The 16,542-nt window shown below is 40.8% G+C and overlaps 1 protein-coding gene across 5 annotated transcripts in view; it reads left to right on the top strand.

Moving 5' to 3' along the window:
• Positions 1-16,542, top strand: part of rgs3a (regulator of G protein signaling 3a) — a 148,266-nt gene that overhangs the window by 77,903 nt on the left and 53,821 nt on the right. For 4 of the 5 annotated variants that reach the window (XM_079363578.1, XM_079363580.1, XM_079363579.1 and 1 more), the window contains one exon: positions 4,899-5,033. In XM_079363578.1, the coding sequence (XP_079219704.1) occupies positions 4,899-5,033 (135 nt within the window). Of the gene's footprint in view, positions 1-4,898; positions 5,034-13,567; positions 13,988-16,542 lie in introns of those variants that run through there. The other variant, XM_079363582.1, reaches the window with a different exon arrangement.

Below are 16,542 nucleotides of genomic sequence, written 5' to 3'. Positions count from 1 at the left end.
TATGCTAAGCTTATGAGCTGGTAGTTAATACATATCTAGGTAATAAATATTAGTGTTACTTCCCATCTTATTCCAGGCATGAACAAGACTAAGCTTATTTCCAAAATAGTCTTGTTTTTCTTGAAAAGATCATAATGCAATATTTACCCAATGTGATGTAAACATTATAATCAAGTCATTTCCACCAGAGAGTGTCACTAAAATTCTGCTTGAGCGTACATTAGCTGTGAGTGAAACCATGCTAACTTCTAGTGAAACAGCTTAGGTGAGCTGTGTTGACAGCAGTTCGGTGACACAGTGAAAACTGATCTGCCAGATGGCTCAGGGGGAAGGCTTCAACCAAGGAGCACTTTAATCAATCTGATTAAGGGGAAATGCTGCTTGTATTTTTAGCTACTCCACGGCAATCCAGTAGCCATTCATTGAATTTTGTTTCATTAGCTCCCATGTTTATCTCCTGGATGGGTGGATTTATAAACAGGGGGAAGAAAAGCTGGTTCTATCAGAAGAGGACAATTAGCTATTTAAGCTAATACTGTTTTAGGTAACCATTTATAACCTGGCTCTGCTGCTTAAACTGACATATTATGAATTGTCTTGTAAAAGGGTAACTTGATGTTGGCCACAGTCTGGGTCGCTGACCGGAAGCTTTTAAATACCAAGAAGCCAAATGACCTTAACATACAAATCCCCAATGGCCTGCTTCTGCAGGGTTGGGGAAATTCCAATGAGTTTCCTTTAGATTGAAAACAGTCCAATACTGAAGGGGATTTTAATCCAAACATAGGAATGATGTTATTTATGAGACAACATTAGCTCTTTTTACTTATGCAGTCCCTGAACATTTTACAGGCATTTGCAGGACAGGCACTGAAATCTTCCTGAGATGCCTGTACATATACAGTATGTCCCTCACAGCAGGAGATTGATGTAAAATGACGACACAGATGTGGTGGATGAAGCAAGAGCATCTGATGCTATGAGGACAGTTTTTGCTGCGCTATGAGTATTTGGACTTATTACCTTAGTTCAAAAGAACAAAGTAGAAAGCAGAAAGAGATTAACTTCTCTACATGCACAAAGATCCCACCGCTTGTGCTCCAGAGGTGTGATATAAACATCATCACCCCTGCTAGCTCGCTCCAGGAGAATTTTCCTGAAAACTTCCTGCTGTGTTCACACATCGGCTCCCATTGACATTTTTATTTTAAGAAAGCTTGCAGAGAACGTTCAGGGTAAAGTTGAGTTATGCAGGAGTATGTTGCAGTCTGCATGTCTCTTAATGTGAAGTAGCTCCTTAAAACTGTTCTTACACTGCAGACAATTCCTGCTTTAAACATGTGGTATGTGACCAGCTGTCAACAGATCACTTATTGACTGGCATTATTTATTCTGATGTAATATCATGATGTGTCTCTGTTAAAAAAGAAAAATGTGTTTATTTTTTAAACTAGAACAAACAAAAGGAAATGCTCGACAGTGTGTGAGCTGCATTGCAACTAAAAAGAGTGTCCTCGATTCTATTCTGCATCTTTCATCGTCTGCTATTTCCCCCTCTTCTCTCTTTACCCAAGACAAAGTATGCGTGATGTCAGTGACTGGTTCACAGTGTGGTATGCAGAGCCTCATATTTACACACCCAGCCTGTGTAAACATTCACTCTTCCTCTCTTTGACAGATGAGGATGTTAGCCCTCATGCATCTCTAAGTTCTGAGCCTCTCTATAACTGAGAGCAGGGAGCCCAGCTTGTTGCCTTTCTGTTGTAAATATGTATAGTAGGACTGTATGGTAAATGTCCAAACCGGGTTGTGTATGTACAGTACTTTCACGCTGGGGGAGGGCATTTTGACGCAGGTAAACGCATTCCTGTTATTGGCAAATGTTTATGCCATTAACGGGTCTCATTAGTCAGATTTGATTGAATGTCAGTTGGCTTGGGGTGTGACTCAGACTGCACACAGCTCCATCTTAATTTGGTGTGTGCCCAGGAAGTGTCACTTAAACGCCTCTAGGAGATCACGAAATCAAGTGTCGTCAATTTGTCAGAAAGTAAATTCTGTTTGCTAAATAAAGAAGAATAACTCCTAATATTTCAGTCCTCAGAAACCAAGACTAATCTTGCTTTTAGCTGATGAGGGAACGAGCTAGACACAAATTGCTGCAATGTTTCTCTATTTTGTTTCTTACATTAGCAAAAATTATATTTTTATTAATGTTATTGTTTTATAAAAAAAAAGGTCTGCCTCGGTTTTCATTTAGTAGGACAGCAGGCACACATTCCTGTTGATGGCCATCGCTGCTGCTCAGATGAGACATTTCAGCTGTAGTCATGCAGTTCACTTCCCTAAAACCAAATTAGGTTTTCTGGCCAGGGGCATGATGGGACTGCACTGTGAGCTGTGCTGAGGAGTAATTGTTAATATCAGAATGCTAACATGCTTGACATGGTATTACTATCCATGGAAACCATTCAAATTAAGTATAGCGGCATACTTATTTTTGCCAATTAGTATTAATCCTGAAAAATGCGGCTGATGATGACGTGAATATATATATATATATATAAAAATTTTTGTATGTTATTGGACAAAGTATTAGGTAAAATATAACCTGATTTCAGAGCGAGACCGAAGTAAGAATATTGACAGAAATAATCAGCGTGCAGCGTCCTTCAACCATGTTTGTTTTTGCTCAATTTTCTGCAAATCCATCTATTTAGTGTTGACACTTATTATACTTATTTGGTTAATGGTTGGGTTTGACTAGCCTTGTATAGGAAAAATCTTTAAAGTCTTTGGCATTAAACCATTTGGATTTAACACTGATGAACCTCTGCCAATTCATTTTGACATATTTTGATTTGGACCAACTTGGTGTTATTGTTGAGACCCCAAACAGCAGTATCCCCTATCTTTAACAAGACAGACAGAGACAGATAGTTCATGTGGTAGCTGCACTGCATGTCATGCAAAAGCCTTTGCAGCCAAGAAACAGGCATATCAACTGGCATTATTATTTGGCTGAACATGGCACAGAGTGTCAAGAAAGTCCTGAGGATGTAGCCGGTCTCCGAAGACTTTAACAAAATTGAAATATCCTATTAGTAGCTTGACTTGAGCCTAAAAGTGTCAGGGCACAAATGTTTTTCATGACATCCCTCAAAGCAGAGCAACCGAGACAGAAGAAATTGAATTGAAAAGAGGAAAAAAAATAGAAACTAAACTTTGTGTGGTTTCATGTGAGAGAAGAAAGGAATCATGGGAACTTTTATTCAACTGAAAATACCTTAGTGACTTAACAACAAAGGTGGATGACAGCTTATGTTTGTATGGGTGTTTTGGTAGATACTGTAGTCATACTTGCTGCACTACAAAGTTCTATACCTATGAGGACTAAATAACATTACTCTTTATGATGCATTGGGGTAATCTCTGCTCTATTGGTTATCAGCCCAGGTCAACCTTGAGTGCTATTATTGTTGTAGGGCAACAATAATGTGACCAGCACGTTATAATAAAAGAAAAATCACCTTTCATTTGCAGCATCACACTTTACCTTTTAGCTAACTCCAGAACTGTGTCTGGTGATCCTCAGTGAATACATTGTCAAAATGGAACAGCTACATCCAAGACCCTGAAATCACTGCATGATGCCAAGCATTGGCTGAAGTTTTGAAAAGGATGCTGCTACAGAACTCTGGAGCAATAGGAACCTTTTCTTTGGGTTGTTCCTTAAGAACTCATCAGACAGAAATATTGGTTGCAAAATGCAAAGTTTCCATTGCAAAGTCTGGAGGAGGAAGGTGGATTAAAGTCTTGTGTTATTTGGGTTTTGTGAAATAATCTTCTCAAGGGTATAGGATACGAAGACGTCTCAGCCCAATGGGCCCTTACCACTTTGTGGAAACTGCTAATAAAACCTTTTTGTTCTTCTAGCATGATATGTGCATAAAACAAGGCCCAGAAAGACATGGTTAAACAAGTAGAGGAAATCTTTCCTCAACCCAACTTCTCACCTTTTGGTGAAGTCAGAACCACATTGGGGATATATTTCCACAGTGCCAGTGGCTTTCAAAGCTAACTTAAATGATAGTCCTGTTTTGTCTTACAGAGTCACTGTTGCTTTTACAAGATTGGTCTTTTATCAAAAAGTACATCGCTGGGATCATTACCAAAATACAAATGGGGCCATTAGACCATCAGGAGATTTGGTCGGGCCATCAGTGAGATGAAACACGGATTCTGGAAAGTCCCTTGAGGGATATTCGTGCCATTTGGAGTAAAAGCTATCTGATCAAGCTTTTCCAATTCTAACTTAACCAGCAGTTGTCAAATATTCTTTTGTTCTTCCCAGCAAGGATGTATTGATTTGTTCTCTTTTCGGAGTGCCATCTTGCTGTTGGTCACGTAGTCGTTTTGTCAGCATATCAAATTCTGCCTAAAAGTCGATACTTGAACCATGATCTAATTTCACTAATGTTCGTGTTTTTTGCGACCCAGAGGGCTGTGCCACTTTACAGTCTGCGGTGTCATGAAAACAAAGTTTAGGTGACAACTGAACATACAAAAAGACACGTTTGAGAAGAAACAAGCGGGCAATGACAGCACAGGCGCTAATCGTGGAGCCAGTCTCAGTTATAGATAAAATATCCACTCCGCTGTACAAAACCTCTCCCTGCCTTTTTCTTTGTTCCTTCCATCCATAAAAAGTACCTCCACTTTGTTTTCTATCCTATATGAACCCTTCCACTCTCTGAAAATCAGAAAACTCTTCCTCTTCTCTTCTCTGACCGTAGATGCCTAATTGCCCTCTGTCTCTTCCTCCACCCCTCTCGCTCATCTTCCTCCCTCTCCACTCTCTTCACTCACTCCCTCTCTCCCTCTCTCTCCGTCTCTAGAAGTGTGACTGCCTGCTCAGCCTTGAAGCCTATTCAGCAGACCAGAAGCGTCGCGTGTGTCAGTGCCTGAAGGACAACATTGACAAGCAGCTCCAACTTCACAGAAGGGAGCTTCCCATTCAGCATTTTGATCAGGTATGGCACACGGACATAACACGTCTAGCAGACCATTTCCTGAGTCATTTCAGGCTAAAGATGACATCAGTAAACACCTGAACACATGGGAATGCATATTTCTGTGCATGCCCTCATCACAGATTACCCCGGGAACATCACACACTCCCATGCTAACACAGTCAGTGAGTAGCATATGACACTTTCCTGCAGCTCGCAGTACCATCGTTACAATTTTCCATTTAGCGCTTACATGTCTTTGGGCGAGTTTAAAGCTTCCTCTTATCTGGCTGCGTTAGACTAGTTGCACTGCTTGAGTGGAGTGTCACCTCAGAGAAGTTTAACCCCTCTTCGCTCTATTCAGTTATGACAACAGAGTCCAAGTTTGCCTGCAAAAGGAGTCTCCTGGTACTAAACGTCACATGTAAAAACGGTATTTCTTCTTCACAACTGTCAAGACTGTATTGACAGTCTCAAACTGTATTTGTTGTGTGTGTGTGTGTGTGTGTGTGTGTTATTTTTATAATTGCCACACTTGACACACAGGCGTCTGAGTAGAGCAACACTTCCAGTTCTGAGCATTTGTTGTTGAAAGTAGCAGCTTTCCTCGAAACTTATTGTCAGTTCAACCTGCGCTTTGGGGTAAGGATTTTCTTTCTTTTTTTTTATCGTTTGCTACTTGATCGGAAAACAAGTTATTCAAAGAAACTAAAAGTAGCTTTAGAGTGCCTAAAATGTCAGCCATTGCATTGCTTAGTTATGGTTTAAACAGAAATGGAGCAGCATTAACAATCAGTACTGTTCAGTGTGTTCGGTTCCCCAGAATGAATGTATCTTTTACTGCTTAATGCTTGACTTTGTCACAAGCCACTTGCTCAGTTTGCTTTCTGCTCAGTGCTAACAGCTTTTGAAAAATAACAGCTGCCTGTTGTGTTTTCTCTTGAGCCCATGTTTTGGGATTTTTTTTAACAAATCAGATCTATTTTGGCTCCTCGTTCTGAAAACAAGATTTTTGAAAGAAATAAATGAGTTGTCTAAAATGTTAGCCAGTTAGGAGAGCAGATATGGAGGAATATTAGCTTTTAGTTGGTATTGGGTGTGTTTTTAATGAAACCTATCCCGGTACAGTGATCATTATACGTTTCAACCTTTCAAGTCCTGAAGGCATATACATATCTGTATCTTCAGCTGCTGGATGCAATGCTCCAGTAGCTTCTTGATCACTTTGTCTTCAGCTCGGTGCTTTGGGTTTTTTCTTCAACATATAGCTGAGGAAGACTGCCGAGTCTTTTGACAGCCCCTGGTAGGTTTGTCCCTTTACTGTCCCCAATAAGTACATCTGCTCATAATATAGACATTAATCGGATTGCAGCTGCTTTGAGTTAACATTTTATAGACATGCTCTGCTTATTTTAAAAGCACTGAAATTCATTGAATTTAGTTGAATTCGCGTTGTACAAGTCCAGTCTAGGACAAACTAAAAAGTTGAATGAATGACGAAGAAAAAAAAATCACAATTAGATTAAGTCATTACACTGTTACTTGTATTGTACGTCTGCAGTGTTGTAGGGTGCTGTTCAGAGTACGCTGTAGCTTATGTTTATCACTCACTTGGCTTAGAGGTCTGCTGTGCTGCTGGCTAATATGAGAGAAATATCTGTGGTCAATCAAAAGTTACCAGATGAAATCTACTCCCCATCTTCTTGCCACTCTTACTTTGCTACAGTATTTGGAGGATTTATTTTGAAGGCTAGTATCATGTCTGTAATGTGCAGATTTTTAGAAGATAAATTAACATTTCATACATTAACACTCTTTTATATTCTTTATTTCCTACTTCCTTCCTTTTTTTTATGAACACCAAAGACAGCCAGCTCACGGGTTGAATTAAAAAGCACTCCGAGGGATTTCATTTGAGTTGAACTGAACAGTGATTAAAAGGGAGAAATAGCTTTGTGTGAGGATGTCACACCTGTAGGACATTAGGGCTCCATTTCATCAGCACATGAAAGAGAGAGAGAGAGAGAGAGAGACACAAGCCGACAGTCTTTCATCCCTCTTGCTCTACAGGGGTTCCTATTCATGTGTGTGTGTGTGTGTGTGTGTGTGTGTGTGTGTGTGTGTGTGTGTGTGTGTGTGTGTGTGTGTGTGTGTGTGTGTGTGTGTGTGTGTGTGTGTGTGTGTGTGTGTGTGTGTGTGTGTGTGTGTACTTCTGTCCCTTTCTGAAGAGATCGAGGGGGAGAACTGATTACCCAGAAGTCCGATTGACCCAGAACTTGGCCTGTATTGAAATATTCTCAAATAATTGTTGAACTACTTTTGGATGAACTTTGCACAGAGTTCAACAGCTACTAAAAACATTGAGAAACATTCGCTTCCAAACAATAGTATACCACCTAAACGTGTGCACACATAATGTGGCGTTCCACAGCAACACAATGCTGCTTTGGTTGCCTCCTTCCTACCATTTTTCTGTGTTTATTAGGCGCTGCCAGCTGAATGTAAGACCACATTTACACACACTGCAGTAGTCAGTGCGTTCAATAACATCACAGCTTTGCAAGCTTTCTAAGTCACGTTAATCAATGTTATTTCCCCAAACAATATTGACCCACCCAGAGTATTGATCAGTGAAGAAAATGCTCTTCTAGTTTGTATTTGTTGCACAATGACCCTATACAGTAAATCCCCTTGGTTTAAATGGAAAATCCTTTTTGTTAATGGAAAGTAATTATGTTCCCTAGCTGAGCTCAGCTGTTTTCTTTTAGCATATCACTTATGTGCTTCTTCTTTTTTCTCATTTCAAAGACTTTATTTGCAGTAAAATGTCCTTTTTTTAATTTTTTTTATCAAATTTGACTTGCATTCATGAGCTACAACTGTACAGTGTCTTTGTGTAGTTATGAGAACCTTTTACTGTAACCTCTCATTAAATGATATTTGAATGGTGTCCTGAAGGCACAGCAACACACGCTTAATCATAACATAATACATCTTGACAAATGAGTTCACGTTTGATTGCTTTTCTCCAGAGTACCTTAGAGGCAAATACTTTGTATTCAGTCAACTCCAAATGTGTTTAATCGTATGCAAATCAGCTTTGTCAAATCGCGGCGATGCGAGGAGAATAGCTTCTGTAGGGTCCCGGCTGTTGCGTAAAACATTCGAACGTAAAGGCTCCAGTGTATCAGAACTAGAGACAGAAAAGAGGACGCATCTAAAGGGAGACATTGATGGACATATGTGGGTCAATTCCTACAAAAAATGACCACTGCAGTGAATAAACATGTAAAAAACAGAACTTTAAAATCTGAATGACACTGACATCAGAGCATATTATCATGATTCGGCACAAACTAAACAGAAATGTCTTCTCTTAAAAGCAGCTTGAAGTATTTTGTAGTTATTATACATAGAAGAATCATCTCTCTGCGGCTCCTTGTCACTGCTGAGTCAACACGTGAAGCTGTATTGTTACCAGAATAGAGTGTGTCTCTGATGCTCTGTGAGTATCCCCGTCAGTGAGCAAGAGTCGCAGCAAATGAGCTTCAGAAAACTACCCATCGACTCACACATCTCCCCTGTGTCAGGAACGGCATTTGTCCTCTCAGGCACAAAGCCGAGTAAATCCACACTTAGCTGAAGCATGCATGCATGCACTTTACTCGAGAGCTATGTCGGAGTGTGCAGAAAAAGAGCAGAATCCCCTCCTTAGGGAAGACACACCAAACATCCATCTTTTCACGTCACTTTCTTCATTCATGGGTTTTTTTCCCCCCCAGCAAAACGGGTTACAGCGTTACAGCGTTACAGCGTCGGTGTCAGCAGTTTTCCAGCGCCTCAACACTTTGAATGCCTCTCTTTGGAAATATTTGGACGTGAGCCCTTTTCAGTGGGAGATTATCTAATCCTCGAGTCCTCCTGCGAGTGTGGAGGGATGAGGTTTTTGCCAGTTTCTCATTTGTGTGGCGCTTCATTTTGAAGTCAGAGGAATGGGGGCGAATGTTTATGATGACTAACCTCAACTTGAATAACTGATGCCTCTCCTTCTTACTGATTTAGAAATAGTCACTGGGAGCAATAACAGACTGCAGTAAAGTTGGACTTTCAAGAGCTTTAAGTGAGGATTATCTGCAGGAAAACAGACCTGAAAGGAAACCTTCAGGGAGCTGTCCGGGTGGGAGTCTTCTAACAGAAACTGTTGGGCTGAATAAATGATCTAAGTTTGCCTTTAGGCAAACGGGTTTTCATTCTTTTATCTTCTTTCTGCAACAGTCACAAAACACAGCTTTAACAGGGGCTGAGCACCACCTTAAACAACCGCAGGGGACGATGCGATTCATCACCATCATCTGTTATTGAAGTTCTCTGAGAGATCACTTCATTCTATCTAATTGCATCTAATTTTCTCCAGCAAAATTAGAGCAGGGAAGTCAAAATGAAAAACTGCTTGTCCAAAGTCTTCCCATCTAATAATTCTTTAATGAAGCGAATTCAGTTTGGAAAGTTTAAACTCATATCAACTCTTTCAATATTATTTCCTCTGAAGCAAACTCTTTCACTTGTGCTGCCGTTAAAAGTCTGTGACTTCCTTCCTTCCGGTACACTCTCGCCTGGGCTGCATTAGCCACAGGGCTGCTGGAAAAATGCATTTGTTCAGCTGTTTACACACACGCACACACACACACACACACACACACACACACACACACACACACACGATAAATCAGCCGCCAGTCCCAGCTTGTACAAATGACATTTTCTTATTTTCTTATAACCTGCGAAATACAATTTCACAAACTTTACCACACCTAGAGCACGCACACACACACACACACACACACACACACACACACACACACACACACACACACACCATCAAATAGGAATTTAAGCCAGGCTGGCCATTTGGAAAACGACAGGCACATTCCATCACTCACTCATTCGATGAGTAACGCCATCACTTCGTCTTTGAGTCAGAAGACTAAAGTAAACTCTCTGCAGTAAAAGTGTAACACATTTAAGGGGAAGAGGCTTTTATGAACAATGCAACGAGAAAAGAGGAGCTATCTGCTGCTGCTAATGAACAAAGTGTGTCTGTGGAGGTTTGGACGCAGCTTGTTCTGCTCGTTCTCTGACTGTCTCATTTGACATTTATGAGAATCTGCTTTCGCTGCTGAAGCGAAATTTTAATAGCGAATGGATGTCGGAGGAAGCGGTGACACACTATGACAAAGATCCCTGCATCACTCGCTCGACGTGTGTGCTGGTCTCTCCCCTCATCTGTCTTCCTGTCACTTCACCTCATGTTTAAAGACACTCCATCAGCGACGCACCGAGCTCTTGTCAGATCGGAAGTGTCAGTGAATATGCATTAGTGAGCATCATCTCTCACTACGGGGAGACACTGAATCTTAAGCAGCAACACAAAATAACAAACAGAAAGTAAGAAGATGACTCCCAAAGAGTTGAGGATTTTTCAGAAAAAACTCCAGAGTGACACGGGACCGACATAAATGAAACTCCCTTTTCCCCATCCTGAAACACACTTTAGGAGCTTCATTAAGTTCATAGAAGAAGAACAAAAAGATGATCTGTAGTGAATCTGTGGAGGACCAGATCAAGGTGACATAACATGAACTTTATTGTCACAGTGTTGAATTTGTCTTGGACTTCACAGTAACAGCAATAAATCAAAGAACATTCATTCAACAGTAAAGCATGTCAGTTATCACATTTTAAAACGATGAACTGCAACAGCTCACTGGCGTCTGTGTGCCGCAGCACGTAAGATGTGGGCCTTTCACCAACTTTGACTTTACACGAGACTATAAGTCAATTCAACAGAATTGAATTAACAGGAAGACACGGATTAAAAAAAGCACATGAGAGGCGACATTCTGGAGATGTGCAGAGACAGAGACAAAGCTACAAAGTGATTGAAAAAGGAGAGTGTTATTTTCAGGTTATTTTCTCTGGTTGTCCTCAGAGAATCAAAGACAGAGGCAGCTGTGCTAAGCGAGGAATTATAAACTGTAGTCAGTTATAGGATCCTTTTTTGAGGCTTCTTGCCATCACCGAGTTAATCTAGGAGTACGTCTTTTAATGAGAGGAACAGATGAAACATCTGGGCTGCCTCACATGATGAACATTTCTCTTGCTCTCTTTGTTTGTCCAACACTGACACACTTCTCCTCCATCGTCTCTAATTAGACACGCATGAGTCCCACTCATCTTGTCTTTGCTCGTCTCTTTGCTTCACATGAATGCATGCATGCGCGTGTCATGCACTCACACACGCGCGCGCACACACACACACACACACACACAAGCAGCATGCTGCATGGTTATTTGTGCGGCATGCAGTCTCTCAAAGTGTGACATCCAAATTTAGAACTTGTTCAAGTCGAGCAGATATGAGGAACCGAGCGGTTCCACTTACACCGCTATAGTTGCATTAGGGTGCAGCTCTGACTTTCTCTCTTGTCAGTGGTGTTTTAAGAGTTTGGCAACAGAGTTGTCTGCTGGTTAAAAAACTAAAGTTAAATGCAGCATTTAGATCCTGCTGGACAGTTAGTAATGCAAATTCTCTTATGGTGAGGAGTAAGCATAGTTTATGCTAAATTTATCGTCTTATCATTTATTATTAACGCTAAAAACTTCCTTTCTAGTCTTTGTATTGCAGATAAATCATTAAATATGTGAGCTCCTGTAAAAAGCTTTAGGCTCATCATGAAACAGACTGAGAATTACATCTAGAGATTTAAACTGTCTTTAAGTCCTGACAGAAATTAATAACTCATGTTCTCTGAAAATGTCCCCCGTGGGACAAATAAAGTTTTTTGAATTGAATTGAATAGAACGAAGAAACTCCGTCATCTGTAGCAGTTGTAAGCATGTGAAACCTTTGACCAATGTCTGCCACGAGGTATCAACCTGATGAACCAATCACATGCCTCCCTGCTCCTCCTCTCCCCCTTGCATGCGCGAGCCCTCACTCAAACAGACAGTTTATACTATGAGTTTACTTACCGCATGTAAGTGAGGGGCGTGGCCTTTGAGGGAGCACAGAGGGGAGGGGCTGGGCGAAGTCAAAAATTACCAACCCTGCCTTTAAGTATCTATGCTTTTATAAATGTTTCGACTCGCCGTTGCAGAATTCCTGCAGTCTGTCGCCACAAAGACTTTCACTACGACCTTTAAATCTATACAACTCTGAACGCTGCAGCTCTCATGTAAGAGCTGACCACACAAGTGAAAACAGCTAAGGCTGCAAAACGTTAAACCCCATTTAATCAACGTTTTCCAAAATCTTATGTTATAATTTTTCAAGTGCAATGTTTCTCCTTTACGTTCTCCGTCTACCTTAATGGCTTCCTTTTCTACCTTCTGCTATCATCCTCTCTCTCTCTGCGTCACTGACACACACACGCTCGCTTGCTCACTCAGCTCAATGTTATCCATTGTGGTCTGTAGTGTAGGATTAATTCCCATGTTCCTCTTTAAACATTAATGATTTCCCTTTGATGGAGTGGTGTTTGGCTTTATTTTAGCTCACCTTTAACTATTCATAACTCTGTTATATAATGGCAATTATGCACCGGCATAGGGGCTAGTATAGATAAGAGCCTCCCAGTCTCAGTCTGAAGAAGGTGCGGCAGCAGAGCATGAAATTATTTTCAATTACGCACACTCTTTACTCCCAGTGATGACGTTTGCTCCACTGAGCTTGCAACAAAGCCGGATTAATGGTCTAATTTGCAAATAGCTGGAGTCTTTTTAACATGAGGACACTTTTGATTAGTGCAAGTGTTTGATTACAGCGCTGAGCTTTAAAAACATTCTGCTACCAATTAACGGAAAAGAGAGCAGCGTGTCGAAGCAGATGAAACTAGTTCAGTTGATTTTCTACTTTTTCAATGTCAATCATTACTTGATGCTCCCTCACCTGGAAACAGGAAAATACCTTTAGACCGAGAAGATAAGGGACAAAAGAGTCTGGCTGAGGAGTTTGAAATGTTTAAATAACTCTGAAAAAGAATGATACTTATGAGACGAAGGTATGATTAGGTAAAGCCTGACGAACAGCTCCCTTCAGCGCTAATACAAACACATGGCCAATGTAACGCGTAGGGTTATTGTGTGTGTGTGTGTGTGTGTGTGTGTGTGTGTGTATGTCTTATTCAGTGTGAAAGACATGGTCCTTAACATCCTGCTCTTTGATAGGTTTTTGATTCAGTGCTTTGATTTGCGACTGAGCAACTTCTAAAAATAGCATGTGGAGACACACACACACACACACACACACACAGACAGACAGACAGAGGCAGTGAGGTTAGACAGAGCGAGGGACACTGGCTGCTTTCGTCCCCAGAGAGTTGGTTACATTTGATCTTTTCATCACCATCACCCCCTCTACGTTTTTAATACATCACATTTTCCTCCTTTCACTCTCACACCTCTCTCTCTCTCTCTCTCTCCATGCCATCTGTCTTCATTTCCCTCCTTCACCAAATCCCTCTTTACCCCCTCTCTCTCTCTCTCTCTCTCTCTCTCTCTCTCTCTCTCTCTCTCTCTCTCTCTCTCTCTCTCTCTCTCTCTCTATCTCTGTCTCACTCTCTCGCTCTCTGGCTCTCTCATTTGAGCACACATTGGCACGCACATTATTGCCGAGCTGGGGTTTGAAGCTGGGACTGCAGCAACAAAACAGACACGAGACAGAACAAGGAGAGAGAAGAAAGGAAGCATTGACATACCCAGAAAATCGGACAGCAGGAAAAAGTCTCATATGCTCACATTGGATTAACAGCCTGTCTTCATTCGGACTGCACATGTGCTCTTGGACTGTGTGTTTATGTGTGTGTGGATGAACTGTGCCACATTCTGTGCCATATACTCCAGGACACAACACCAACTGTAACTGAATTAGACACAAGAAAGCAAGCCCAGCACACGTCCAGATGCCTGTGTCTAAGGTAATATATGTCTTCTTTTGCATGGGTACGAAGGTCAAACTTAGAGGTCTTTACGGAGACTTCTGCTGGTGTATTGCTGAGATTGAGATAGTTGTGTGTGTGTGTGTGTGTGTGTGTGTGTGTGCTTATTTCTGATATTTGTGGATGTACATTTTTCTGTGATGAAGTTGTAAGTAACACTGACTGCAAGAAACTACAATTGTTGTGCAAATGTTGTCCTAGTTAAGGTCACAATTATTCTTTACATTTACATTTCTGTCATTGATGTAATCCGGGATTATTTAAAAACACCTCTTTTTTTTTTTTTTAAGATTTGTGACATTTGCTTTGGTTCAGACGAGCAAAAATATGTTCCTACTTTTTTACTTGAGATTTCAAAAACCTGCCGTGCATTTTTATTATTTGCGCCAGTGATGTCAAAAAAGTTTTTTAATCAACATGCAGTATGCAATCATGTGATTCAGAGTACAATGATTGAGAAGGAACTATGGGAGAAATCTGGCTAACAGCTCCAGTTTGAATCATTCATAGCAAATAAGGTCGCACACATTTCCAGATGTAGAGAATTAAAAAAATAAAGTTGCAAAGTTCGGTGTCCCATTTTTAATAACTTATGGCGCATAATCTTTTACTATTAGAGAAACTATAATAATAGTAATAACCTTATTTATACAGCACATTTAAAAACACATTTTATATAGTGTATATTTAAACTTTAAGTTTAAGAACCCAAGAACAAAAGAGCCAAACAACACCAAACTAATACAAATAATGTTGCAGCAAAAGAACCCGTTCATCAAAAACCGAGCCAACAGTAAAAACCCAGACATCACACGGCGCGTCACAAGAGCCCAGGCAACACGAGAACCAGACATCACGAACTGAGACCAGGACGACCAAAGATGTAAGATAATGTGAAGATGATGATGGGAACTATAAAAGCGATGTAAAGTAAGTAACAGAAATAAAATGTTCAAAGTAATAAAACATGATCAAAGCGATGAACAGAGGTGGAAACAATAAAGAGAGGCAAAGGCTGTGAAGATGGCAACATCACATACAAGTAAGTTTTATAGATCTCACTGATTGTGTGAGCATTAGTTTCTTAGGCAGGTCGTTCCAAAGTTAAAGGGGCCCTGATGGCAGACCTTTGGTTTGTTAAAGTGATAATGATATTCTTTATTTATTAAACTAATGGGAAGCCAACGGAGGGAAGCAAAAATTGGGGGTGATGCGATATTTTCTGTTTCAAACCATTAAGAAGCCTAGCTGCTGCATTTTGAACTAGTTTGGGGTGGGGGGTGGGGGACTTGGCCCTTGACTTCACTTTGGATGTTGACTAGATGCTCCTGATATTGGGCTTGAATTCGGTCACATCTGCCTCAAAGGGCTGCCCAAACCGAAGAGGAACACTGAGGTCGAAGAGATCCCTGGAGCAAGTGCAAATCTGTCGTTTATTTATTTATTTTTTAAAATTTTGACACAGCTGTCGGAACTGTCCGTCATTTAGGTCAAGGACTTCCACTTTGTTTGTTGCCTCGATTTAAACATGTGAATACTCATGCGTGGGCGGACTTGATTTACAATGCTGTGTCAGCAAAACAAATCATGGTGAAGTGCAAGGATGTGCAGGATCTTCTCCTTCAGCAAAGAGATCAAGGCAACCGTGGACTAACACCATCAGTGTCACATGCAAGCACATAGATTATGCAATGACTACGACATTAAGTGAACCATTTTTTGATGGGTCTAAAAATGATATTGCCAGATTTACCTGTAGTGTTGCAGGTTTAATTTAGTTCACATGAAATGAATATGTTGGATGTTTACATCTATCATGTTGTGAGGGGGCATCCCCAAAGACAGACTCCCCTGTGGATTGTCATGTGGAACAAAATGATAGCCAATTGGATTAGAGAGTTTAGCTGTTTGAGAATATTCCATAAAAAGTAGTCAACTGCTGCTAAGTCTTCCCGTCTGTATGTCACTCACTGTGTTTGTAAACTTGAGTTGCGATTGAAGATTTGTTTTTGGGGGAGGTGGATTTTCAGTTTTGGGAATCGGACCTCTTTTTGTTTGTATATGAATCTCTTGTGCAGTGTGCTGGGGCGCCGCTGGCCTGGTGGTTCGTGTACTGTACATGCCCCTTGTGCAGAGGCTGTGATCCTCCAGACGGGCGGCACTGGTTCGAGTCCGGCCATCTGGCTCTTTTCCAGCATATCATTCTCCACTCGCTCAGTCCCTGGTTTCTTACTCTGTCCGCCGTCCTGTCTCCAGATTAACACATAATAAGACCAACAATAATAATAATACAAATAATGGGATGTGCTGCTTGGTCATTTCTTTGACCTCCATACACTGGAAGAAAACACTTTGATCCAATATTATATCTTGTCATTCAATTCAATTCAATTCAAAGCTGGGATTGCCCCCCTTTGAATTGCCTCGGGGGGCAATTCAAAGGCACACAGCAGTTAATGAATGACAGTGCAGCTATATTACAAAATTAACCAAAGATAAAGTGTCAACAAAAGTGTCAAGATGTATGTACAACA

Source organism: Symphodus melops (genome assembly GCF_947650265.1).
Source record: "Symphodus melops genome assembly, chromosome: 16".
Lineage (NCBI taxonomy): Eukaryota > Metazoa > Chordata > Actinopteri > Labriformes > Labridae > Symphodus > Symphodus melops.
This window is presented reverse-complemented; position numbering and strand designations above follow the sequence as displayed.